The sequence below is a fragment of the Amblyraja radiata genome, chromosome 19, assembly GCF_010909765.2.
Source record: "Amblyraja radiata isolate CabotCenter1 chromosome 19, sAmbRad1.1.pri, whole genome shotgun sequence".
NCBI classification, from domain to species: Eukaryota; Metazoa; Chordata; class Chondrichthyes; order Rajiformes; family Rajidae; genus Amblyraja; species Amblyraja radiata.
The window spans coordinates 466836-492357 of NC_045974.1; the positions used below are offsets into that span (position 1 = coordinate 466836).

At 48.3% G+C, this 25522-nt stretch overlaps 1 protein-coding gene across 3 annotated transcripts in view; it reads left to right on the plus strand.

Moving 5' to 3' along the window:
- Positions 1-25522, plus strand: part of dock4 (dedicator of cytokinesis 4) — a 259437-nt gene that overhangs the window by 162840 nt on the left and 71075 nt on the right. For all 3 annotated transcript variants that reach the window (XM_033037391.1, XM_033037392.1, XM_033037393.1), the window contains exons 24-32: positions 2140-2267; positions 5203-5337; positions 9235-9333; positions 10841-10935; positions 11941-12016; positions 17104-17204; positions 17504-17562; positions 17658-17806; positions 23145-23230. In XM_033037391.1, the coding sequence (XP_032893282.1) occupies positions 2140-2267; positions 5203-5337; positions 9235-9333; positions 10841-10935; positions 11941-12016; positions 17104-17204; positions 17504-17562; positions 17658-17806; positions 23145-23230 (928 nt within the window). The remainder of the gene's footprint in view (positions 1-2139; positions 2268-5202; positions 5338-9234; positions 9334-10840; positions 10936-11940; positions 12017-17103; positions 17205-17503; positions 17563-17657; positions 17807-23144; positions 23231-25522) is intronic.

The window sequence follows — 25522 nt, forward strand, 5'->3', positions numbered from 1 at the left end:
CCGTGTTCCAACCACGGACACCGAGTGTGGCCCGGCATTGAAGTAGAAGGTGGTGTCAATCAGCCCACAGAACCCATGGCCGGTATTTGATCAGTCTATTCACTTCAAGAAGGAGAGCGGTGGGTGCAAGGTCGTGTGCTTGGCTGGCTGTCAAAAACATAGGGCACTATGTGAATCATCAAAAGAGGACAGAAAATCAGAGACGTGTAAATACATGCCAGGCAACTGTTTTTCCCTTTGTACACGTGTATTTTTTAAGTTAAATATTTCTTAAGCTTTGGTGATTGTTTCTTTGATTTTCTGTCTTTTTGGATGATTCAGAAGTATAATATTTCCTATGATTTTGACAGCTAGCCAAGCTGGGATGGTGGCATGGCTTAGCCAGCTGTCAATGTTTTTTTGTCCCACACCTTCTGCGTTTATCTCTGGCCTTCTGACCATCTGCCTAACAAACCCCCCCTCGCCTGTGTCCACCTATCACCTGCCACGGGTACATCATTCCTGCCTCTCTGCTCTCCCAGGTTTCTTTCCCCTCCCCAATCAGTCTGTCCCAAACGTCACCTATCCATGTTCCCCACAGATGCTGCCTGACCCCCTGAGTTACTCCAGCACTCTGTGAAACGTCACCTATCCATGTTCTCCACAGATGCTGCCTGACCCTCTGAGTTACTCCAGCACTCTGTGAAACGTCACCTATCCATGTTGTCCACAGATGCTGCCTGACCCCCTGAGTTACTCCAGCACTCTGTGAAACGTCACCTATCCATGTTGTCCACAGATGCTGCCTGACCCCCTGAGTTACTCCAGCACTCTGTGAAACGTCACCTATCCATGTTGTCCACAGATGCTGCCTGACCCCCTGAGTTACTCCAGCACTCTGTGAAACGTCACCTATCCATGTTCTCCACAGATGCTGCCTGACCCGCTGAATTACTCCAGCACTCTGTGAAACGTCACCTATCCATGTTATCCACAGATGCTGCCTGACCCCCTGAGTTATTCCAGCACTCTGTGAAACATCACCTATCCATGTTCTCCACAGATGCTGCCTGACCCCCTGAGTTACTCCAGCACTCTGTGAAACGTCACCTATCCATGTTCTCCACAGATGCTGCCTGACCCGCTGTGTTAAACTGGCTCTTTGTGTCCTTCTGTGTAAACCAGCGTCTGCATTTCCATGTTCCTATGTTTTTTTGCCATTGGTTTCCTGGAGGGAGTTGTTCCAGATCTTTGATGGGATGACATCTTGACTACGATGCGGAGGGCTCGACCATCGGCAACGGGAGTCAAGATCGTCCCGTCAACGGAGGGCTCGAGGCCCCCGACTACGGGAGAACAAAGAAGAGAAGAGACGGAACTTTTTTTCGCCTTCCATCACAGTGAGGAATGTGGAGGAGTCACTGTGGTGGATGTTTATGTTAAAATGTGTTTTGTGTGTTCTGTTGCTTTTTATGTGTAATGACTGACTTGGCAAATGAAATTCCTCATATGTTGCAAAACATACGTGGCTACTAAAGTATTGTTGTATTGTATTGTATTCTGCCAGGTTACCAGATGGGCCCCAGTCATTTAGCCATTGAATGGCAGCAGATAACAAGTTCACATCCATAAATCATTGTAGAATCGTGGAGTTGCCACCAGCGGCTGGAGCTAACATCATCTTCCAGCGCTGGCATCTCAGAAATAGATGAAGTCGAGACCCTGACCTGAGACGTTTATTAATTAGACATGACATGAAGCAAGATATTGCAATAAAATGGGTCAGAAAAATCAAAGTAACTTGCATAGTCTGTGGCAAAAGGCACAGGTTGCCACACCAGCACCAAATGTAAATGTTCAGGTGCCAGACTGTGCTGTGACCATCACTCACTCTGCCAGAGGGCGGCGAATCTGTGGAATTCTTTGCCAGAGAAGGCTGTGGAGGCCAAGTCATTGGATATTTTTAAGGCGGAGATAGATAGATTCTTGATTAGTACGGGTGTCAGGGGTTATGGGGAGAAGGCAGGAGAATGGGGTTGAGAGGGAAAGATAGACTAGCCATGATTGAATGGCGTAGTAGACTTGATGGGCCAAATGGCCTAATTCTGCTGCTATCACTTCCGAACCTATGCTGATTGATTGCGTGTGTATGTGTTCCAGATTCTCGCTACATCCTCCTGCCTGTGGTCCTCCACCATCTCCACATGCACCTGCAGGAGCAGAAGGACCTGTTCATGTGTGCCCGCATCCTCAGTGCCATGTTCTGCCTCATCAAGAAGGATGGCACCGTGAGTATCTCCAGTGGGCTGAGCCAGCCTGCAGCAGCAGTCCCTGGACAATGGGACGGTTCTGTACACAATGATGAGCTTTCATCATTCAAGATGATATTTCCAGTTATTTTCTGTTAGTTCTGATTCACAGTTGGGACACACTACCCTGAAAACAGCAATCTATGACTTCATTAAGTTGCTGCTTAAAGCATGTGTTAAAGCAGTGTTAAAGCATTTATTTTCCTCCAGCTAAATGTTAAATAGACTGAAGCTGTCTTATTTTCCCCTGTAACAGTCAGTACATTTATCGTTATTTCTTGATTCTCCCACCTCTGGGTAAACCAGGCTGTTTGTTTAGTTTAGTTTAGAGATACAACGTGGAAACAAGCCCTTCGGGCCACCGAGACTGCACCGGCCAGCGAGTCGGTTAACACAAGCCTCACATTATGACAAGCATACACACACTAGGGACACACATACACACACATATACCAAGTATACAAACCCAAGCCAATTTACCTATAAACCTGAGATAGTCACAAAAATCTGGAGTAACTCAGCGGGACAGGCAGCATCTCTGGAGAGAAGGAATTGGGACAAGACCCTTCTTCAGACAGCTTCAGACTGTCTCGACCCGAAACGTCACCCATTCCTTCTCTCCAGAGATGCTGCCTGTCCCGCTGAGTTACTCCAGTTTTTTGTGTCTATCTTTGGTTTAAACCAGCATCTGCAGTTCCTTCCTACACAACCTATAAACCTGTACGTCTTTGTAGTGTGATTATGAAGTCAGATCATGGTACTGTGGGCATGAATTGACTGACTCTGGGGAGCAGTTCTACAGACTTCCCTGTTATATTACTCAGATTGCAGTATGAGCTCAGCATCGCTGCTGTTCATCCTCTGGAGGCTCGGCCCTGATGCCCCAACCGGTCCGTCTCCGTGTCTAGCTTGTGGGTCAAAGCCTCGAATCCAAGGATAACGGATGTAAAGTCATCAGAGGATTCCCCCAGGGAAAGGGATGTTTCCAAGTTAGGCTTCTCCTTCATGCAATCGTTGACAAAGCTGGGCAGGTTCAATAATCAAAGCTCTGGCAAATACATGGCTCAATTTGCTGCTAGTTGGCCAATCCTTAACTTTGGGCCTCTGACATTGATGTAAAAGGAATAGAGAGAAGATGATATTAATTTGTCACAATAATTAAATGAAATAGAAACACTTCAGTAAATCTCACATATCGGTCAGCGGCTGACCCTTATTGGTTATTTGATAACACAATTTATTTCGGGAAGATTTCTCAACAGAGGGATGATTTTCTCCATTTGCCAGGTTTGAACTTTAAGTTGGACAGAGAATAAATTATTTTTTAAATTGAAAGATACAGCATGGAAACAGGCCCTTTGGCCCACTGAGTCCATGCCGACTATCAATCACACCAGTTCTATGTTATCCCACTTACACATCCACTCCCTACACACTAGGGGCAATTTACAGAGGGCCAATTAACCTACACATTCACATATCTTTGGGGTGTGGGAGGAAACCGGAGCACCCGGAGGAAACCCACGTGGTCACAGGGAGAACATGCAAACTCCACACAGGCGGCTCCCGAGGTCAGGATCAAACCCTGGTCTCTGGTATAGTGAGGCAGCAGCTATACCCGCTGCACCATAGTGGCACCAGATATTGTCGCTTGCCTCCATAGCAAATTAAATAATAGTTTTAACTTTTATTATAAAAAGTTCTTTAGACATTGATCATTTGAGATGAGACCCGAAATAGATAATTGTTGCTGTGTGACCTTGTGCAGTGATTCCAGTTTGATGAGTGATTGTCTGAGAAACGCAAGCAGGTAGAATATCCAACATCACAGTGAGGTGGGGGAGTTTTAATCACATACGGTGCCAGTGATACTAATTTATCTACGATGCCAGTGATTCATCTACGGTGCCCGTGAGACTGATTCACATACGGTGCCCGTGATTCTGATTCATCTACGGTGCCCGTGATTCATCTACGGTGCCAGTGATTCATCTACGATGCCCGTGATTCATCTACGGTGCCCGTGATACTGTGATTCATCTACGGTGCCCGTGATTCATCTACGGTGCCCGTGATTCATCTACGGTGCCCGTGATACTGTGATTCATCTACGGTGCCAGTGATACTAATTTATCTACGATGCCAGTGTGCTGGGCCACGGTGCAAGGCAGTGATATCTGGTGGTTCCTCACAGTGATATTTTTAGTTTAGTTTAGTTTATTGTCCCGTGTACCGAGGTACAGTGAAAAGCTTTTGTTGCGTGCTAACCCGTCAGCAGAAAGACAAAACATGATTATAATCGATCCATTTACAGTGACAAGGGAATAATGTTTAGTGCAAGGTAAAGTCTGTAAAGTCCAGTCAAGAAATAGAGATAAAACAGGCCCTTTGGCCCACCGAGCCCGTGCCAACCAGCGATCACCCCATATTCAACATGAGTAAATTCCATATTAGGAGGGACCACAAACATTGAATGCATGCCATAAATAGGACTATTGTAAACAATGCTTTGTAAGGACACTCGGTGTGATGGGACCTTTAAACTTCTCGATTCCTCAACTTGTTTATTCTCGATCCTTTTTTTCAGACGGAACCAGGTTGTACTTGAAATGATAATCCAACAAAACCTTGTTTACTAGAACAAGACGTGCTCCTTTGAGACACAAGAGAGTGCTGTAGTCGGTGGAACTCAGCAGGTCAAGCAGCATGTGTGGAGGCGAAGACCAGTCCTGGTGTCGGGTGATAACTCAATGGCAACTTTCCTTCCACCGCCACGGATGCTGCTCGACTCGCCCGCTGAGTTCCTCCTGCACTTTTCTCCCTGTTCATCTCTTTGACCGACCTGGCTTGTTTCTGTGCAGTAACTGCAATGTGAACGGATTAGGCATCAGCTGCGATTCCTTTTTTAATTTAGGAGGCCAATGTTTCGGAGGAGGTGGATGTGCTTGTGGACAGTTTGCTGGGCATGCTGCTGAGAACCATATTAGACATCAGCACCAGACCACAGCCCTCTGGGCCCACAGTGCGATTCCAGTTTCAGGATGTGACTGTAAGTATCAGGACAGAAACAGATGTTTCTGCAACTACACTTGGTTTGGTGATTTATATTCCACACATTACTGTCTGAACTTTGGTACATTTCAACAAGTGACATTATTGCACATTTATCACAAAGGAAGTTTTGGCGACTGCAACTTTACTCTTGCAAAGTCTGTCAAAGTTCTAAACTTTTACAATGCCTGTTGTGTTGTATTACTATAAAATATTTACTTTACGGTATTAATTTTTTTAAACAAAAGTGCTTACAAAACTGCTTGTAATTAAATAATTTCTTATTTCAGATCTATGAAGTTTCTATTTTCAAATCTTTCTCCCATACAGAGGTTTAAGGGAAAAGCTGGCTGTGAAATAACTTTCTCTGTGTTTGTCTGTCTGCACTCATCCCATTTCTCACTTACTTCTGTTGTATCCTGCCTGTTTTTTCTGCTCCTTTTCCTCCACTCCCCAACCAGGATCACATCAATTAGTTTAGTTTAGAGATACTACGCAGAACCAGGCCCTTCGCCCCAGCAAGTCCACGCCGACCAGCGATCCCCACACACTAACACTAGGGACAATTTACCATTTTTACCGAAGCCAAATAACCTACAAACTTGCACATCTTTGGGATGTGGGAGGAAATCGGAGCACCCGGAAAAATCCCATGCAGGTCAGGGGAGAACGTACAAACTCCGTACGGACAGCACCCGTAGTCGGGATTGAACCCATGTCTCTGGCTCTGTGAGGCAGCAACTGTACTGCTGCGCCACCATGCTGCCCTATCACCAAGGCTGGCAACAGTGAGGAGAGTCTGGCAGTGCAAGGAATCTCTGAGAATTCAGCAGTGATCAGCCCGTGAAGTAGCTTCCCTTTAGATGGCCTGGGAATACATGAACGAGAATGGGTTTAAACCAGCACCTGCAGTTCTTTCCCACACAACCAGAACGGGTTACTCAGTTCCTCAAGCTTATAGATTATAGCTGTCTATTCTTCACTTTTCACTAGAATTTTCCTGATAGCCTTTGATTTACTTGTCCAACAAAAGTCCAAATCCAGCAGCCACAGATTTTGAATGTTCAGGAGAGACAATGCTGGAGTAACTGAGTGGGACAGGCAATATCTCTGGGGAGAAGGAATGGGTGATGTTTCAGGTCGAGACCCTTCTTCAGACTGAGACTCAAGAGAGAGGGAGACACAGAGATATGTAAGGGTAAGGTGTGAAAATGAGACTTCAAAGGGGACTTGGATCAGGGGAAAAGATCATTGTTAGTTGGGGAAAGTGACAACGAAGAATACAAAGATACTATTTAAGCGGGAGGAGAGTCGGACTGGTTGGAGAAGTATAAGGAGGGATTGATTGAGAGGGAAATCTCTTCAGCCTCGGTGAAACATTGCTTGCTATGTTAACGTGAATCTGTGCTGGCTGGGATTTGCTATTGGGTTTTCTGTGTCTCTGCACCAGAACAAGTGTCACATTGTCACCAGTGAAAATTTTTCACATTCCTTAATTACCTAATTAAGCAAAAGGTGACACAACCATTATCTATAAAATGTCAATACTGAATGGAAACCGACATAAAAATGAAGGTTCCAGACCTTGCAGCACTGATGATAATTAATGTCAGAGGTTACATCAGAAAAATAGTTATCACCTGAAACACACTCTGACAAACCCCATGCTGCTGAACTACCGGGTAATTTCCTGTAATTTTATGATTATATTCTGCATTAAGAAATGTTGTAGTTCATTGTGTAACAGAAAGAGTCCTGATATCTCCAATTACAGTTCACCACATCAGACAATAACTTTGCCTGCTAACTATAGATTATTAATCATGGGTAGTTCAAACAACTTGGAGATTCACCATATGCTTCAAGCAATTATTTTGTTAGTTTTGGTTTTTAGTTTTAGAGACACAGCATGGAAACAGGCCCTTCGGCCCATCGAGTCGCGGCGACCATCGATCATCCACACACTAGGGACAATTTACGGAGGCCAATTCATCTACAACCTACACGTTTTTTTTAAAGTGGGAGGAAACCCGGAGAAAACCCACGTGGTCACAGGGAGAACGTGCAAACTCCGTACAGACAGCACCCGTAGTCAGGAGCGAACCCGGGTCTCTGGTGCGGTAAGGCAGCAGCTCCACCCGCTGCCCACTGTGCCATCTTATATTTCCCTAGTTTCCTATTTTGTGAGGGTGGAATAACCTGTATGTGGATATATCTCCCATGTGCTAAATTACACCTTTAAGGGCTTGTCCCACTCGGCGACCTCCGGCATCTTTGACGTATCAGGTCACCGAAAAAGTTGCGGCGTGACGCGGTGTGATGACATATTGACGTGCGGTGTTTCCTCAAGTGTCGCAACATTTTTTGTCGCCACTGGATTTTGAAATGTTCAAAATCTTTCGGTGACCCTGATACGTCAGTCAATGACGCCGGCAGTCACCAAAAACATCGCCAAATGGGACAGGCCATTTACATTTACATTTAAGACTTAAACGCTGGGAACATATGAGAAATTGACATACATTTCTGCATTATTAAGGAAACACTTAGTAATTCTATTATGTAGCATTAATGATTGGTTGTCATTGATGGGAAAATAAATGAAAGCCACGAACTGCTGGAAATGTTCAGTGGTTCAGGCGGTATCTGGAGCAAGAAACGCCATTGTTAAACCATTGTTCAAATGAAATTCTTTTTGCAACCAAACTAAACAAATGTGAGAACCAGAGCACTTTGTTCTGTGAATCAAAATTGACAAGCAATTAAATACAAATTTGGAATTCATGTTTTTCCAATTAAACCGTCTGTTGGTCTGTGCAACATTTACATAACAACACATGTTCCATTCAGCACCCTTGTTTTCCATCAAGATGTGAGGAGGTTGTTATGGTAATGTGAGATGGTCTCTAACACTGATGTTTGACATGCCGAAGCAGCTAAGGTTCATCCAAGCACCAGATCAGCCAACAATTTGCTCTTTACACCAGTGCTGGGAGTTTCATCACTAGTAACCCACAGACACTCCGTATAAAGATTCATTGTCGATCTTGGGATCAGGCTAAGGTTTTGGAATGAGCAGGATCCATGTAAAACCAAACCTCTGCTCGGAGCCAAGTGTCTCACTATCTGCATTATTTATGCCCATCGTGATTTTATAAACTATTACACATGTCCCTCCCGCTCCCGCTCCCCCAACCTTAACCTCTCCCTCCCCAAACCCCCACCCCCCCTTCCCCAAACTCCCACCCCCCCTTCCCCAAACCCCCACCCCCCTTCCCCAAACCCCCACCCCCCCTTCCCCAATCTCCCACCCCCCCCTTCCCCAAACTCCCACCCCCCCTCCACAAACCCCCAACCCCCCCCTCCCCAAACCCCCACCACCCTTCCCCAACCCCCTTCCCCCACCACCCTTCCCCAACCCCCTTCCCCAACCCCCTTCCCCAACCCCCTTCCCCCAAACTCCCACCCCCCCTTCCCCAACCCCCAACCCCCACCCCCCTCCCCAAGCCCCCACTCCTCCCTCCTCAAACCCCCACCACCCCTTCCCCAAACCTCCTCCCCAAACCCCCACCCCCCCACTTCCTCACTTCCCCAAACCCCCACTCCTCCCTCCACAAACCCCCACTCCTCCCTCCACAAACCCCCACTCCTCCCTCCACAAACCCCCACTCCTCCCTCCCCAAACCCCCACTCCCCTTCCCCAAATCCCCCCCTCCACAAACCCCCACCCCCCCTTCCCCAATCCCCTACCCCCCTTCCCCAAACCCCTCCCTCTCCAACCCTCCTCCACTCTAAGGAAACCTAACCCAGCTGCCCCAGTCTGTTGTGTTTCAGGTGCATGTATTGAGCGGATGGATGCTGGGTTTGCTAACCTACCCTGGTCTGTTTCTGACAGGGGGAGTTTGTGGCGTGTGTGCTTGCTCTGCTCAGGCAAATGACAGACAAACATTATCAGCAACTTCTGGAGCACTTCACCAGCAAAGATGATCTCAGGGTGAGTCAGATATATTTCTCTGAACAAGTGCATTGATCCGCCAATTAGCCAAGCAGAGAATGCACGTGTGTATTGCCCAGTTTTGTCTTGCTGCTTGACAAGGTTGTGACAAGGAACATCTCAAAAGAACAGCAGCTAAGGTGAAGTCCAGAAACAATCTCCTCAGTAAGCTTGCTGGCTCAAAGTGGGGGGCAGCAGCCCCCACACTGCACATTTCAGCACTAGCCCTTGCATTTTCTTCAGCCGAATATTGTGCCCCTGTTTGGTCCAGGTCATCCCACACACACCATGTGGACACCCAATTGAACTCAACAATGAGGATTATCACAGGAACAATCCGCTGAACACCACTCCCCTGGCTCCCTGTCCTATCCAACATAGCCCCTCCACACATCCGGCGAGTAGTCCTCACTCAAAGGATGCTCCAAAAGACCAAAAACTCCCCTCATCTGCCAATTCACATGGACATCTTCAACCCACCCACTGCTCGACTTCCATCTAGACGACCAATTTGGAAGAACCCACCACCAGCTGATTTCACCATCCAATCAGCTTGGAAAAAGGAATGGGAGTCCAAGGACGTCCCAAATAAACATCTGGTGTCAGACCCCACCCTACCGGTCCCTGGCACCAATCTCCCAAGGAAGCAGTGGACGACGCTGAATAGATTCAGGACTGGACATGGCCCCTGCTTGGCCAGCCTTCACAAATGGGGCAGCAGCCCAACCCACGGTGTGCTTGTGGAGACCAGCAAACAATGCAACACATCATTGAAGCATGCCCGCAACAAAGACTCAAAGGAGGACTTGTCACCCTTCATACAGCAGATCAAGAGGCAACTGCTTGGCTAAAGGACTTTGCATTCGCTAAATAAATAAATACAAGGTTGTATGCAGAAGTTATTTAGAATCCAGACCATATTCTTCCTTATGACTAATAATTTAAGATATTCTTCAAATAAACAAATAATAAAATTACCAATCAAATATTGAAGAACAACACAGTGTGATAAATCGAGCAAAGAAATATTGCATTGGTGTGGAGAGATATTGGTGAGAGGGACGAGCAGAGAGAACCCAAGGTGATGCACAGAGGGTGAAGACGTTCCATGTCACGGACTTCTGAGACATGCGCTAACACGCAAACACGTGAACTAACCCAACATAGATCGGACACACGGACGTCTCAATCAATGACTGGCACATGTCCAGATGTAACAGACCCACCAATGTGGGATTGTGCCAGTGATCACATGAGGCATCAGGTTACGCTCGAGGAAAGGAACCCGAAGAATCTGGCATCAAGAGCTACTATATATGGGTCAAACGTGGGCCAATGGGTCTAGTGGAGATGGGGCATCTTGGTCAGCATGGACGGTCGAGTCTGGTCAAAGGGGCTTGTTTCTGTGTTGTATGACTTTGTGGCTTTGATTTCTGACAAGAACACAGAGCTGTTAGGTGATCGTGGTCTACGATGCTTTGAAAATAACATGCATTTCTCTTTTTAGGATTTTCTGCTGCAGATTTTTACAGTGTTTAAAATTCTTATAAGGCCAGAGATGTTTCCAAAGGACTGGACGATAATGCGATTGGTAACGAACAAGTAAGATCTTCACTTTGTGCATGTTACTGGCAGCTTCTCTATGACTGAAGGATGTAAACTTTAGACCACTGATGTTACCCGAGACATTTTGCTCATTACCGTTAGGTGAAGGAAAGCAACCTTGAACTATTCAAAATATTTAAAGTTTGTGTGGTAATTGACCACGGGTGGTGCTGTCTTTGTGGTGTTTGCACGTTCTCCCTGTAACCACATGTGTTTCCTCTGGTGCTCCAGTTTCCTCCCAGTTAATTGACCCTCTGTAAGTTGTCCCTAGTGTGTAGGGAGTGGATGATGCAAAACTGCGATAACACAGAACCAGTGCGCATGGGTGATCGATGATAAGCACGGACTCGGTGGGCTGAAGGGCCTGTTTCCATGCTGTATCTCTAAACTAAACTAAACTCTGGAATTGGTCAGTAGGTCAAGCAGCATCCTCGTAGTGAGAGAGGGAGTTAATCCTTCAGGTCAATAATCTTTCATCAGAGCAGTTCTCTGCACAGACACGATCTGACCTGGCGAGTATTCCCGGAATTCCCTCTGGTTAATCCATCTTTGAAGTATTGGGGCAGGAGTGTGGGCAATGCAGTTGGAGCCTTGGTATTGACTCAATGAAGAAGGTGTTGAGACATCAGAGTTGGATGTGGAGAGAACATGCTGTCTGGATAGGATGCAACAACAGCAACAACTGTACCTTGCTGCACGTGACAATAAACTCAACTCATGGTTCAGGCTGCTGCCAAAAGATGGCCCAAGAACTCTGAGAAGTTGAGTTACCTGCCAACCGGCCCTTCCTCACCAATGTCATCACTTGTGTAGATTGTTTAATGAGGGACCATTCTGCTCCACAGTCCACGTTAGATAAATAGTTGTTGGTGAATGAAGAATACACCTACCTGTTTAAACAGGTGACTGTGTTAGCCACGAAGTAGCTGAAGTTTATTTAGAGGTTACTGTTCCAGATTGAGTTCAGCTTCAGGAACTAATTCCAGTTTGTGCATCTTTCAGTGTGATCATCACTACTATCTTGTACCTCTCTGATGCACTGAGGAAGAACTTTCTGAACGAAAGCTTTGACTTCAAGGTAAGATGGTTTTAACTGTATCAAGCTCTGTCTGGCTGCATTTTGACATTGTTGACCTAATTTTGGTTTCTGTTCTCGTCCTTCTGACTAAGTTAAGCGCAGCGCAGGTGCGGAATTAAATTACTATTGTTGAGGGACGATCCTCTCATGACATCGGACCTGTCATGAAACGTTTCTAGGGGATGACTAAATCTACTGGGAGTAATAGTGGCAAACCTACCATAGGGTCTTGGTTCTATACCAACAATAGTTCTATCTCCCTTGGTAGGGGTGGGATGCTGACAGGCTGAGCTGGTGCAAGAGTGTTCCGTCGTAAACACCCTCACTTACATTTCATGGGAGAAAGTTTGGAGTTGGAGAAGTCATTTGCCCAGGTTGGGCTGGTATTTAATGATATGTAGATGGTTAAGGAGACTCAGCGGGACAAGCAGCATATGTGGAGAGAAGGAATGGGTGACGTTTCGGGTGGCGATCCTCCTGTAGTAGAATTAGGCCATTCGGCCCATCAAGTCTACCCCGCCATTCAATCATGACTGATCTATCTCTCCCTCCTAACTCCATTCTCCTGCCTTCTCCCCATAACCTCTGACACCCGTACTAATCAAGAATCTGTCTATCTCTGCCTTAAAAATATCCACTGACTTGGCCTCCACAGCTTTCTGTTACAATGAATTACAGAGATTCACTAAAGAAATTTCTCCTCATCTCCTTCCTAAAATAACGTCCTTTAATTCTGAGACTGTGACCTCTAGTCCTAGACTCTCCCACTAAGCCAGGCTAGAAGGTAGTAGAGTCATAGAGGCGCACAGCACAGAAACAGGCCCTTTGGCCCGACTCATCAATGCTAACCAAGATGTCCCATTTGCTTGTGTTTGGCCCGCATCCTCCAAACTTTTCCTATCCATGTCCCTGTGGAGTGGCCAGACCTGTAGCCTGGCAACTAGCCTGCGAACATGGGCAATGGTCCTGATGACCGACGGGGTTTGGTAGTCACAGCCCTGCATGCCTGCCCAGCCGCTCAGTAATCACTGACACACCTTGTCACATTAACCTCATCTTCCTCAATTTCCGTGCATTCAGAAAGTCTACTTATCGCCACATTGAATGTACCTGGACCTGAGGTTCCAGAGCCCTAGTGGATCGAGAACCTCAAACATTCACTTCCCACTACAGGTACATTTCGGTATTCACTGGAGGTAGCTACAACGTGGAAAGGTGGGGGGCAGAGGGGGCGGGGGGGCAGAGGGGGCGGGGGGACAGAGGGGGCGGGGGGACAGAGGGGGGCGGGGGGACAGAGGGGGCGGGGGGACAGAGGGGGCGGGGGGACAGAGGGGGCGGGGGACAGAGGGGGCGGGGGGACAGAGGGGGCGGGGGACAGAGGGGGCGGGGGACAGAGGGGCGGGGGGACAGAGGGGGCGGGGACAGAGGGGGGGCGGGGGGGACAGAGGGGGCGGGGGGACAGAGGGGGAGGGGGGACAGGGGGGCGGGGGGACAGAGGGGGGGGGGGACAGAGGGGGCGGGGGACAGAGGGGGCGGGGGACAGAGGGGGGGGGGGGACAGAGGGGGGGGGGACAGAGGGGGCGGGGGACGAGGGGGGGGGGGGACAGAGGGGGGGGGACAGAGGGGGGGCGGGGGGACAGAGGGGGCGGGGGGAAGAGGGGGCGGGGGGACAGAGGGGGGGGCGGGGGGAGGGGGAGGGGGGACAGAGGGGGCGGGGGCGGGCGGGGGGAGGAAAGAGGGGGGGGGGGGAAAGAGGGGGAGGGGGGACAGAGGGGGCGGGGGGACAGAGGGGGGGGGGGGGGGAAGAGGGGCGGGGGGAAGAGGGGGGCAGGGGCGGGGGACAGAGGGGGCGGGGGGACAGGGGGGCGGGGAAGGGGGGAGGGGGACAGAGGGGGCGGGGACGGGGGGCGGGGGACAGAGGGGGGGGGCAGAGGGGGCGGGGGGCAGAGGGGGCGGGGGGCGGGGGGACAGAGGGGGCGGGGGGGACAGAGGGGGCGGGGGGACAGAGGGGGCGGGGGACAGAGGGGCGGGGGGACAGAGGGGGCGGGGGGCAGAGGGGGCGGGGGGCAGAGGGGGCGGGGGAGACAGAGGGGGCGGGGGAGACAGAGGGGGCGGAGGGCAGAGGGGGTGGGGACAGATTCTACTATTCTAATTATCTAATTATCTACCAATTCTACTATTCCTTATGACCTTATGAAAGCCGAGTCCAGGTTAGGGTCTTGCACACACCTGGTGCTCACTGCCGTTCTACACCTGCGCAGGGTCTGAGAGGAAGCTTCTTTAGACTGCAGGTTGTGTACCAGGTGTGTTTCAGGTAGTGATGTGTACGAGTGGGATGAATCGGAGAAGTGCCGACATTTTGGCAACGGTAGAATGGGTTCACCAAGTACTTTGTTAGCGCTGTGAAGATATTGTAACAAAGACTGGCGGCTGGGCAGGTGGAGTAGTGCATGGTTGGCACTGGCTGTGGGCTCAGCTTATGTAACCTGCTGTACGTTTGCTGTGCTTTATCCCATGTATTCTTTCCTGGAATTAAATGACGGTGCCCACATTTAACTGAGAACAATCAAGGTTCACTCCTGCAGTGAATCACCTGCTCATCTGAAGTAGAATTAACGGAACTGCAGTATAATTCAGGTGGTGCCTCTCCAGTGTGTATGAATCTGCACAGATCATAGCATCATTTAAACCTCTGCATGGGATGAGAATTTACATTCTTTGATCCTCGCATGGAATCGTCACCATTCCAGGTTTTCCCAGACTAATTGTAAGCCCAGTGCTCCCCGAATATCCCACTGAACCCACGGGATTACTGGACCCGGAGTGTGGCTGGGCTCGTCTAGATTGTTCTGCTGATATCAGTGTGCACACATTTAATGTGAGAATGTAGCAGTAACCTCTTCATTAAGTACTTGATGGTTTGTGAGAATTTGAAAATAAATTGGGCTGGCACTGGCATTGCTGCTTCAGTGGAGGGAGAGAGGGAGAGAGGGGGGAGGAGAGAGATAGAGGGAGAGAGAAAGAGATGGAGAGGGAGAGAGAGATAGAGGGAGAGAGAGAGAGAGAGAGGGAGAGAGAGAGGGAGAGATATAGAGGGAGAGGGAGAGAGAGAGATAGAGGGAGAGAGAGAGGGAGAGAGAGATAGAGGGAGACGGGAAGAGAGAGAGGGAGAAAGAGAGGGAGGGAGAGGTGCAAAAGCTGCTGCTGATCCCACTGTGTGATTACATGAGTCATCTCCCCACAGGTAGTGATTGGAGATGATTCACTGCAGCCTGTTCTTGCATTCCTCCCAGTCACATGGTGGAGACCTGTAAAGATGCCTGGCAAAGCTACTGCAAGACAGGAGTAATGCATGGTGCATCACATCTGCAGACAGGAGTAATGCATGGTGCAGGGCGTCACGCTGCAGAGTGGGCAGTTGCCCCTTCTCCTCTTGTATCCCCTCTTTTCTCTCTCCCTCTCCCCTCTCATCCACCGTTCTCTCCCCTCACGCTCCCCCCACCACCTCTTCTGTCAGGCCTCTCCTCGCCCCCTCCCCCCGCTCTCTCACTAATGCAGGGGGTGCTTTACAGAATGGACTTGGACACTCTGTGCATTGTGTTATTGAGGGACCAGCAAAGAGGACACAGTCCAGCACAGCGACAGGCCCTTCAGCCCACAATGTCAGTGCTGAACGTGATCCGTGTCCCATCATTCCCTGCATATCCATGTAACTTGGAGTATCAGCTGATTTGAGGATGAAGGGGATGATGGGATTGGGGGTTGTATCTTGGCCAACAGTGTGGGTCTGATGGAGCCAGAGTTGGCAGAAGTTCAGCTTCATATCAGAAGCCGGGACCTGAGTGTGATTAGGGCGATAGTGAAGTTGGTGGAATGATCAGCGCAGGATGGGATTTGAAACTGAAATGAAGACACAAGGAACTGCAGATGCTGGAATCTTTAGCAAGAGGCAAAGTGCTGGAGGATCTCCCCAGGGTGGGGTGGTGTGTGCCTGGAACCAGGGATGGTGGTGGAGGCAGATAGAGCAATGGTGTTTCAGAGGCCTTTAAATAGACACATGGATATAGAGGGGATGGAGGGATATGGGTTATATGCAGGTCGATGAGATGTGGCATCATGTTCGGTACAGACATTATGGGCTGAAGGGCCTGTACATGTGCTGTACTGTTCTATGTTCTATGAACTCAGCAGGTCAGGCAGCATCTGTGGAGAGAAAGGACAGGCGACGTTTCGGGTCGAGACCCTTCTTCAGACCATTTCAAGTGAAAAGAGAGAGAGTTCCCTGAAGTTCGACAGCTCAGTATTGAGTCTGATCGGGTCTAAGGTGGGAATGTGGAGGATGAGGTTCAGTCTAACTCTGGGCCTCATTATTACAGCACCAGGGGCTGTGGACAGGTGGGTCAGAGAGGGGGCAGGACAGAGAGTTACAGAGGCCTGCAACTCAAGGCTCAGTCGCTCTTGTGGACTGAACACATGCTCCGTAAAACAGTCGGTCATTCTGTGTGTAGCTACCCCAGTGGAGAGAGCGGCAATGGCCATATCACTCAATGGGAACGGCAATGGCCATCACACTCAGTGGGAACGGCAATGGCCATATCACTCAATGGGAACGACAATGGCCATATCACTCAATGGGAACAGCAATGGCCATCACACTCAGTGGGAACAAGTTCAAGTATTACTGGAAACAACAGTCAAAATAACGATTTACAAAATTCAAAACTAAATTATTATTATCTTAAAGTTACCAGACTAACATGTACATAAACACTTAGAAACATCAAATGAAGCATTCTCCCGACCTGAAACGTCACCTATTCATGTTCTCCACAGATGCTGCCTGACCCGCTGAGTTACTCCACATTTTAATCAATCAGCCAATTAAATTAATTCTCTCTCTGCTCTTATTTTTTTGGAAACGTGTAACTTCTTTGTTCATTTCATTCGTTCATTTGTGTTTTAAAAATTTGCAGGTGAATTGCCTGAATGTTTTTTTGTCAATGAGATGTGTGAAATAAAACTGCGCTGTAGCTCCGACTTTGTAATGATTTAAGTCTGGGTCTCATGAACGCATTTATTTTGCTCAGGTGTGGGATTCGTATTTCTATTTGGCCGTGATATTCATCAATCAGCCTTGCCTTCAGCTGGAGCTGTTTTCACCATCGAAAAGGAAGAAGGTTCTGGAGAAGTAAGTTCATAAGTGATAGGAGTAGAATTAGGCCATTCGGCCCATCAAGTCTACTCTGTCATTCAATCATGGCTATCTCTCCCACCTAACCCCATTCTCCTGCCTTCTCCCTATAACATCTGACACCCGTACGAATCAAGAATCTATCTATCTCTCTCATGAATATATCTACTGAAGTTGTACTGTTGTGTTATTATAGTTGTAAATTGGTCATTTATGGGCCTGCTTTAAAAGACCATCATTACTTTAGCATTTGTTGTTTTCTGTGTCTTGTCACTGACTCTAAGCTGTAATTCCAGGTACGGAGACATGCGGGTAATGATGGGATGTGAAATCTTCAGCATGTGGCAAAACCTTGGTAAGGACACCAATCTGTGTTTTATAATTCCACATCATTGCTTGGCCTAGTGCCAGATGTCCACAGATTATAACCGCTCTGTGATTGGGTTGCAGGCGAGCACAAGCTGCACTTTATTCCTGGTCTGATTGGGCCGTTCCTGGAGGTGACCCTTGTGCCCCAGGCTGACCTCCGCAATGTCATGATCCCTATTTTCCATGACATGATGGACTGGGAGCAGAGGCGGACTGGAAACTTCAAACAGGTAATCGAATCATAAACGGTGGAGGTGTTCCATCCTCCAGTTTGAACCTAGAACATGGAGCAGCTTTGGAACAGGCCCTTCGGCCCACAATGTCCGTGCTGACTCTTATCTGCCTGTATGTGATCCATATCCCTCCATTCCCTGCATATTCCTGTCTCTTGTATCTGCTTCAACCACTAACACCTGTTCTACTCAACCACCACCCTCTCGGCCCCACACATCTCCTTTAAACTCTGCCCTTCTCACCTTAAAGCTGTGCCCTCTAGTCTTTGACATTTCCACCCTGCCGTTCTGACGGTCTACCTTATTGATGCCTCTCTTAATGATATAAACTTCCATCAGGTATAAACTTATCTAAACATCTATTGAGTTAGACATGAAAGAATCAGTCCAGGAGGTCAGATAGGGAGAAGTTGGGAAGATCGTGGGGCAGAGAATTGAACCGAGGTGCTGCTGAAAGTTCAGAGTTTGGTTCAGAATCTAAATGGAGTTATTCTTCAGTGCTGCAATGGGTTGCTCTACATAAAACAATGTTTATTTTATGTAAGAGTGGCACATCAGAGAGCTCATGGAGTTATATATTCTCTGCAGTCAACATCCATGCAGGTTCAAATGGATTTCCAGGAGATGGTGTTATTTTAAATCTCAATAATATAAACATCACTTAAAGACCTGTGAAACATCATTTATATTCTTGTGTGAGTGATGTAATATTCATTTTAAAATCTCGGGCTGAAAAATTAACTGCGCTTAAGTTCAAATACTTAGGTATTTGCAGTTATTGGTGAAGGTTCATGGGTGCTCTTTCTCTCTACATACTGTGACTGTGAGGGGGAGGAAAGTGGGGGAGGTGTTTTTTCCGCTGGCATTGAGGCGGCTCCTGCTTCTCCATTTTACTTTAAAAACCTATTTATTTCAGTTCATTTATTAGATTTTCAAATTCATGCAAGGTGCATCCGACTATTCCAGTAATCGTTCATTTAAAGCTTACATCATGTTGCAAGCTGGTTATACAATCGCAGACATCTTGGGTATTTCTGTGATGGAAAAAAGGCATTTTAATTTAATCGAAGAGGGACACAAAATGCTGGAATAACTCAGCGGGTCAGACAGCATCTCTGGAGGAAAGGAATAGGTGACGTTTTCGGTCGAGTTTGATGAAGAGTCTCAGCCCTGAAACGTAACATTCCTTTTCCTGAATTACTCCAGCTTTTTGTGTGGATCTGGTTTAAACCAGCATCTGCATCTCCTTCCTACACATTTAGATGTCATCATTGTTTGTCGTGCTGGTGTAATCCTTCACACTTTCACGTTGGGTCAGGTTATGGTTCATCTCAGGCAGTGACTCTCAGCACTGGGAACCATGAGATGTAGCAGGAATGTGGGCAAGCATAAGGGGAGTGGACAGGGTGAAGGCATGGTCTTTACCAGAGTTGGGGGATGCAGGTTGAAGGTGAGAACGGAAAGATTTGACAGGAACCTGAGGGGCAACTTTTTCCTCACAGAGGGTGGTGGGTGTATGGAACGAGCTGCCGGAGGAGGTAGTTGAGGCAGGGACCTTTGGACAGGTACATGTATAGCAGAGGTGTAGAGGAATATGGGCCAATTGTGGGCAAATGGGACCAGTGTAGATGGGCATCTTGGTGGGCATTGCCAAGATGGGCTGAAGGGTCTGTTTCAGCGCTGTATCTATATACGCAAAATTGACAGGTTATTTTGTTACTTCAAATGAATGGAATATGGATCCGCAGCAACGTATTAGACTGAGGGAGGACGTCTCAGTGGTGGACGTCTTCCATTTTCTGTTTATGTTGGGGTTGGCTGGATCCAGTCTGTCACCTTGATGGCTTCACTCCGTTTTTGCTCTTACATGGTTAGTTTGGACTGCCTTGTGTTTAACAAGGTTGGCGGGATGTATCCCCTCTGTACTCACTGCTGGAGCTCCATCTCACTGGAAACTGCCATGGCCACTGGTGGGGGAGAGCGGAGGAGAGAGAGGTGGGGTGGGGAGGGGTGGGGAGGGGTGGGGAGGTGGGGAGAGGAGGGGAAAGGAGGGGGAGGGGTGGGATGGGGAGAGGAGGGGGAAGGAGGGGAAGGGGGGGAGAGGTGGGGAGAGGTGAGGTGGAGAGAGGAGGGAGGAGGGAGAGGAGGGGAAGAGGTGGGGAGGGGAGGAGGAACTGCTGAGGGGAGGGGAGCATTGCCTCCCACATGGAGCTGTGGTCATACAACACTGAAACAGGCCCTTCGGCCCAACTTGCCCATGCCGACCAAGATATCCCAGCTGCACTAGTCCCAACTGCCTACTTTTGGCCCATTTGGCCCATTTGGGCCTATCCATGTACCTGTCTAAATGTTTCTTAAAAATTGCAATAAAAGTTGCCCCTCGGGTTCCTGTTAAATCTTTCCTCATCTTCCTGCGCTCCAAGGAATAAAGTCCTAACCTGTTCAAACTCTCCCTATAACTCAGGCCCTCGAGTCCTGGCAACATCCTTGTAAATCCTCTCTGCAACCTTTCCATCTTGACAACATCTTTCCTACAACATGGTGTCCAAAACGGGACACATTACTTTAAATGTGGTCTCAGCAATGTCTTATACAACTGCAACATGACATCCATACTTCCAAACTCAGGATAGACACAAAATGCTGGAGTAACTCAGCGGGTAGGCAGCATTTGGTCGAGACCCTTCTTGTCTGAGACCCTTCTTGTCTGAGACCTCTGTACTTTATACTCAGGAGTTGTCTGAAGTGACGCGTTTCCAGCAATACCTGTCAAGGTCACCTCCACTGTAACTCTTACACAACAGCCTTGTCCCACTCCAGTGACTGACACAAGACGTGCGTCACTATTTATAGTCCACCGTGCCTCTGAGATTAACAAGGCTGCTGACATGCTGGCATTCACCAACTGCTTGGTTCCCTGATTGCCGTTACTTTAGTTATTTCTACCTTTAACTGTCTCACCTCAACCTTCTCCTAAACCCCCAAATGGCAGCGTGGTCTCTTCTCTGCTCCCAGCCCCTTGCCCACATTCCCCTCTTTAATCGTACTTTGTGTGGCCTGTCTTCCATGTTGTGAAGCAGAGCTGAAGGAGCTCAGTTGGCTGTGTTGGTTCTTGAGAGGATCTGTGCAGCAGTCACAACCTCCTGCTATCTCTGCAGTGTGTGCTGTCAAACTTTGTCCCGCTATCTTTCGGTAAAGTACCGTAAGATGTCGTGTTATTCCAAAGATGTCACGTAAGTTCAGGATCCCACACTTGTCACCAGTTTTACACATTTCTTGTCTTGTCTCCATGTTTGCAATCATGGGCCGTGTGGCAAAGTCTAGATTTTTGTACAACTTTACCACAAAGACATACTCGCAGGGGTGGGGTCAGCCACAATAGTGCGTTCTAATCCCAGAACTGTCTTTGATACATCAGTTGTCCTGCACCATCTTTGCCACCCATTGACAAGGGCAGAGCGTTAGATGTTGTGTACGTGGACATCAACAAGGGCTTTGACAAGGTCCTCTGTGGTAGACTGGTCTGGATGGTTGGGTCAGATGAGATTCAGGGAGAGCTAGGTGACTGGACACATTACTAGCTCAGTGGACTGAGCCAGAGGCTTGTTATTCAGGCTGGCAGGCTGTGGCCAGTGGTGTACCACAGGGATCGATGCTGGGGCCACTGTTTATCATCTATGTTTAATCATTTGGATGAAATGTTGTTAAGATGGTCAGTGAGTTTGCAGACAACAGCATAATTGGTGGTGTATTGGACAGCAAAGGAGTTGGTTATCTAAGACAATAACAGGATGGAGATGAACTGGGACAGTGAGCCACAAATGGCAGATGGAATTTCACTCTTGACAAGAGGAGCAGCTCGGTGGCACAGCGGTGGAGTTGCTGCCTCTCAGCGTCAGAGACCCAGGTTCGATCCTGACTACAGGTGCTGTCTGTATGGAGTTTGTACGTTCTCCCCGTGACCGCGTGGATTTTCTCCGGTCCGGTTTCCTCCCACACTCCAAAAAAGTGTAGGTTTGTAGGTTAATTGGCTTCGGTAAAATTGTAAATTGCCCCTCGTGTTTGATAGAGCTAGTGTACGGGGATCGCTGGTCGGAGCCGAAGGGGGCCTGTTTCTGTGCTGTATCTATAAAGTCAAACAAGGGATGTTACATGTGGAAATGTTAAAGCAGGGCAGATCTTGCACAGTAAATGGTGGGGGACGGGAGAGATTTATCGAGGAGGGATGCAGGTACATTGTACAGGTGCATAGACAGTATGGACACAGGTGTAACAAAGGTATGTTGAAGGGGGAAAGCGAACAGGCTGTGAGATTTCTGAGCATCATCCCCTTTAAAGCTGCTTCCACCCAGCAGTGAGCATGTGGTGCCTGTGTGGGGCACATGCAGCGGTAGAGCTTTGGAACCGTGGCATCAACTCTGGCATCTTGTGTGATCTTCTCCCAGCAAGAGGAAGGAAAGTGTGATGGAACACCCAGTGGGTGTTTGAGAGAAAGCGCTCGTCATTGTGAGTCAATGCCACAGGGGGGAGGAGTGGGGATGTGGTGATCATGGTGACTGGGAGACGAATCTGGGAAATGATCAGTAGTTGTAGCCGGACAGCGGGTGGATAGGGAGAGTGCCGCTGATGTGTAGTGCGGAGAGGAATGGAATAATGTTCCACTGGTCTCCATCTTCCATTCATTTGCAAGCATTAATTCTTCAGTTGAGTTTAGAGACACAGTGCGGAATCAGACCCTTCGGCCCGACCAGCGATCCCCTCACACTAACACTATCCTACACGCATACAATTATACCGAGCCAATTAACCTGGACGTCTTTGGAGTGTGGGATCCCGGAGAAAACCCACCCAGGTCACGGGGAGAACGTACAAACTCCACACAGACAGCACCCGGAGCTAGGATGGAACGCGGGTCTTTGGCCCTGTGAGGCAGCAACTCTACCGCTGCGCCACCCACTAACTTCTCCGCACTGGTGAGGAGTTACAGTCTCGAGTCTCCAAAGACACTTCCCGAACACTCTGCTGTCTGATCACAACAGTGTGTAGCCTCGTGCTCACTGTTGCCCCTCCCTGTACGAGGCCGTGTAGAGCAAACAGCACCCCTGGGTCCACCATTACCGAGCAGATGGCGTCTATTTCAGGTGAGACCTGAACTATCAGCTGTCCCACATCCCAGCCCAGCCCAGTTCTAGACACAATTGGATTTCTGGGTCACGCCTGCCAGCGCTCTCAACAGACCTGCAGAGAACACTAATGTTTTTGTTTTAACAAAATCTTGAGATATTTGTCGGAAGACTTAAATAATAACTGACCTTCCTCGATACGTGTGTTTCAGGTGGAGGCAAAGCTGATAGACAAACTAGACAGCTTGATGTCAGAAGGCAAGGGTGACGAGACGTACCGGGAGCTTTTCAACAGCATGTGAGTCCTGACCTTATTCTGCACCTTCTCATTGTGGACCGAGGTTAATGGCCTTTGGACATGTCTTTGCTCAGACTACTTACCGTCATTTCATGCAGTTTATCACCGATAAACAAATGGCTCCTCACAGGAGAAGAGCACGGATACAAGGCGGACCTGGCGTGGGCCAGCGACCTTTATGTGGTAACTATTTACATGCCTTGGATACACAAGCAAAGAATTTTACTGATGGTCACATGTGACAATTAAGTATTCACTCATTCGTTGGCAAGTCAGCAGTGAAATGCCCAGAATGGGAGCATCAAGGTTTGATCTCCAAACACAAGGTGCTGGAGGAACTGAGCGGGTCAAGCAGCATCTATGGATGGAATGGACTGACCATGGTCTGGGGTGGTTCCTTCAGTCTGATGAAGGGTCCCCACCCGCAACATTGCCTCAACAGATGCTGCCTGACCCGCTCAGTTCCTCCAGCACCTTGTGTTTTGCTCAGGACTTCAGCATCTGCAGTCTCTGTGTGTCTAATGTTGATGTCTGCTCCATGCTGTAGGGCCCGCCCAATCAGTGACTTCTATCAGTCAGTAACTGTTGGCATTGGCAGCAATGGCTATAGAATATTCAGAAAATTAACAGACAGAAACGTTTTTATTGATGCGGGAATATTTTTGTGCTTTTTATTTTAAATGTGGGAGCCATTGTAGGGTTCAGTTTCTTCCCAGCTGTTAACAGGCAACGGAATCATCCTATCACAACCAGAGGGCAGTGCTGAAACACTATCTACCTCATTGGTGACCCTTAGACTATCTTGATCAGACTTTAGTGGGTTCTGAGCACACTTGTCCAAGATAACTAATTTCCAAAGTCATCCCCTCCCCAGGAGGATGAAGAGAAGGGGTTGCTTTGGTGATTGACACCTGGCAGGTAGACATTGTGAAAATAACGAGTGTTGGAGTAACTCAGCGGGTCAGGCAGCATCTGTGGAGAACATGGATAGGTGACGTTTCACAGAGTGCTGGAGTAACTCAGCGGGCCAGGCAGCATCTGTGGAGAACATGGATAGGTGACGTTTCACAGAGTGCTGGAGTAACTCAGTGGGTCAGGCAGCATCTGTGGAGAACATGGATAGGTGACGTTTCACAGAGTGCTGGAGTAACTCAGTGGGTCAGGCAGCATCTGTGGAGAACATAGATAGGTGCCGTTTCACAGAGTGCTGGAGTAACTCAGCGGGCCAGGCATCATCTGTTGAGAACATGGATAGAAACATAGAAAATAGGTGCAGGAGTAGGCCATTCGGCCCTTCGAGCCTGCACCGCCATTCAATATGATCATGGCTGATCATCCAACTCAGTATCCCGTACCTGCCTTCTCTCCATACCCCCTGATCCCTTTAGCCACAAGGGCCACATCTAACTCCCTCTTAAATATAGCCAATGAACTGGCCTCAACTACCTTCTGTGGCAGAGAATTCCAGAGATGGCAGAGAATTCCAGAGATAGGTGACGTTTCAGGTCAGGACCCTTCTTCAGACATTTTTAGAGATTGTGGAAAGTTATTTTTCCCAAAATTATTTACCTGATTCAATTTTTCACACTGAACTGCAATGCAACTGATTTATTCCCACCTAAATGTCCATGAACACTCTCTGTAAGTGTGCCGGATCCCACATGATTAGGCAGCTGTTGATTTTACGGAGTAGTTATGCTGAGTGTTAGATAACCTGCGTTTGCACTCACCGTCGATGCACTTTTCCAGTCACCTCCCTACACAGAGCATTAAATTAATTGCTCAGTTTAGTCTTCCAAACTGCAACAACTTGTATTTTTATACGTTTAACGAGCAGAACACTTACAATCTTGAGGAGGGAAGGATGTACCCATGGCTGTTTAGTTCATGAAGGGTTAATACTTGGTACTCCACACTGTAGGCAGCTTACACTGGCATTGGGATTGGCTGTTCTTGAAGAGGCTTGAAGGTTGGGCTCAGGAGGGGGATTGGAGGTAACTCCAGGAAAGAGGGGAGGAGACTCAGTGGAGAGACACTTGCCCACATTGTAATCATGTATTGTCTTTCCGCTGACTGGTTAGCTCGCAACACGTGATAGTAAACTAAGCTCATCTCACTCACTGCTCTCCAGTCTCTCTTGGGACCTGACATGATCACTTACCCCCCTTCCCAGCCCAAATGGAAGGGACCTGTTGCCTTTTTATGCAAGATGACAATGATTCAAAGGAAATGGTCTGGAGACGCAGTCTAGGTCTGGAGACGTAGTCTAGGTCTGGAGACATTGTCCACGTC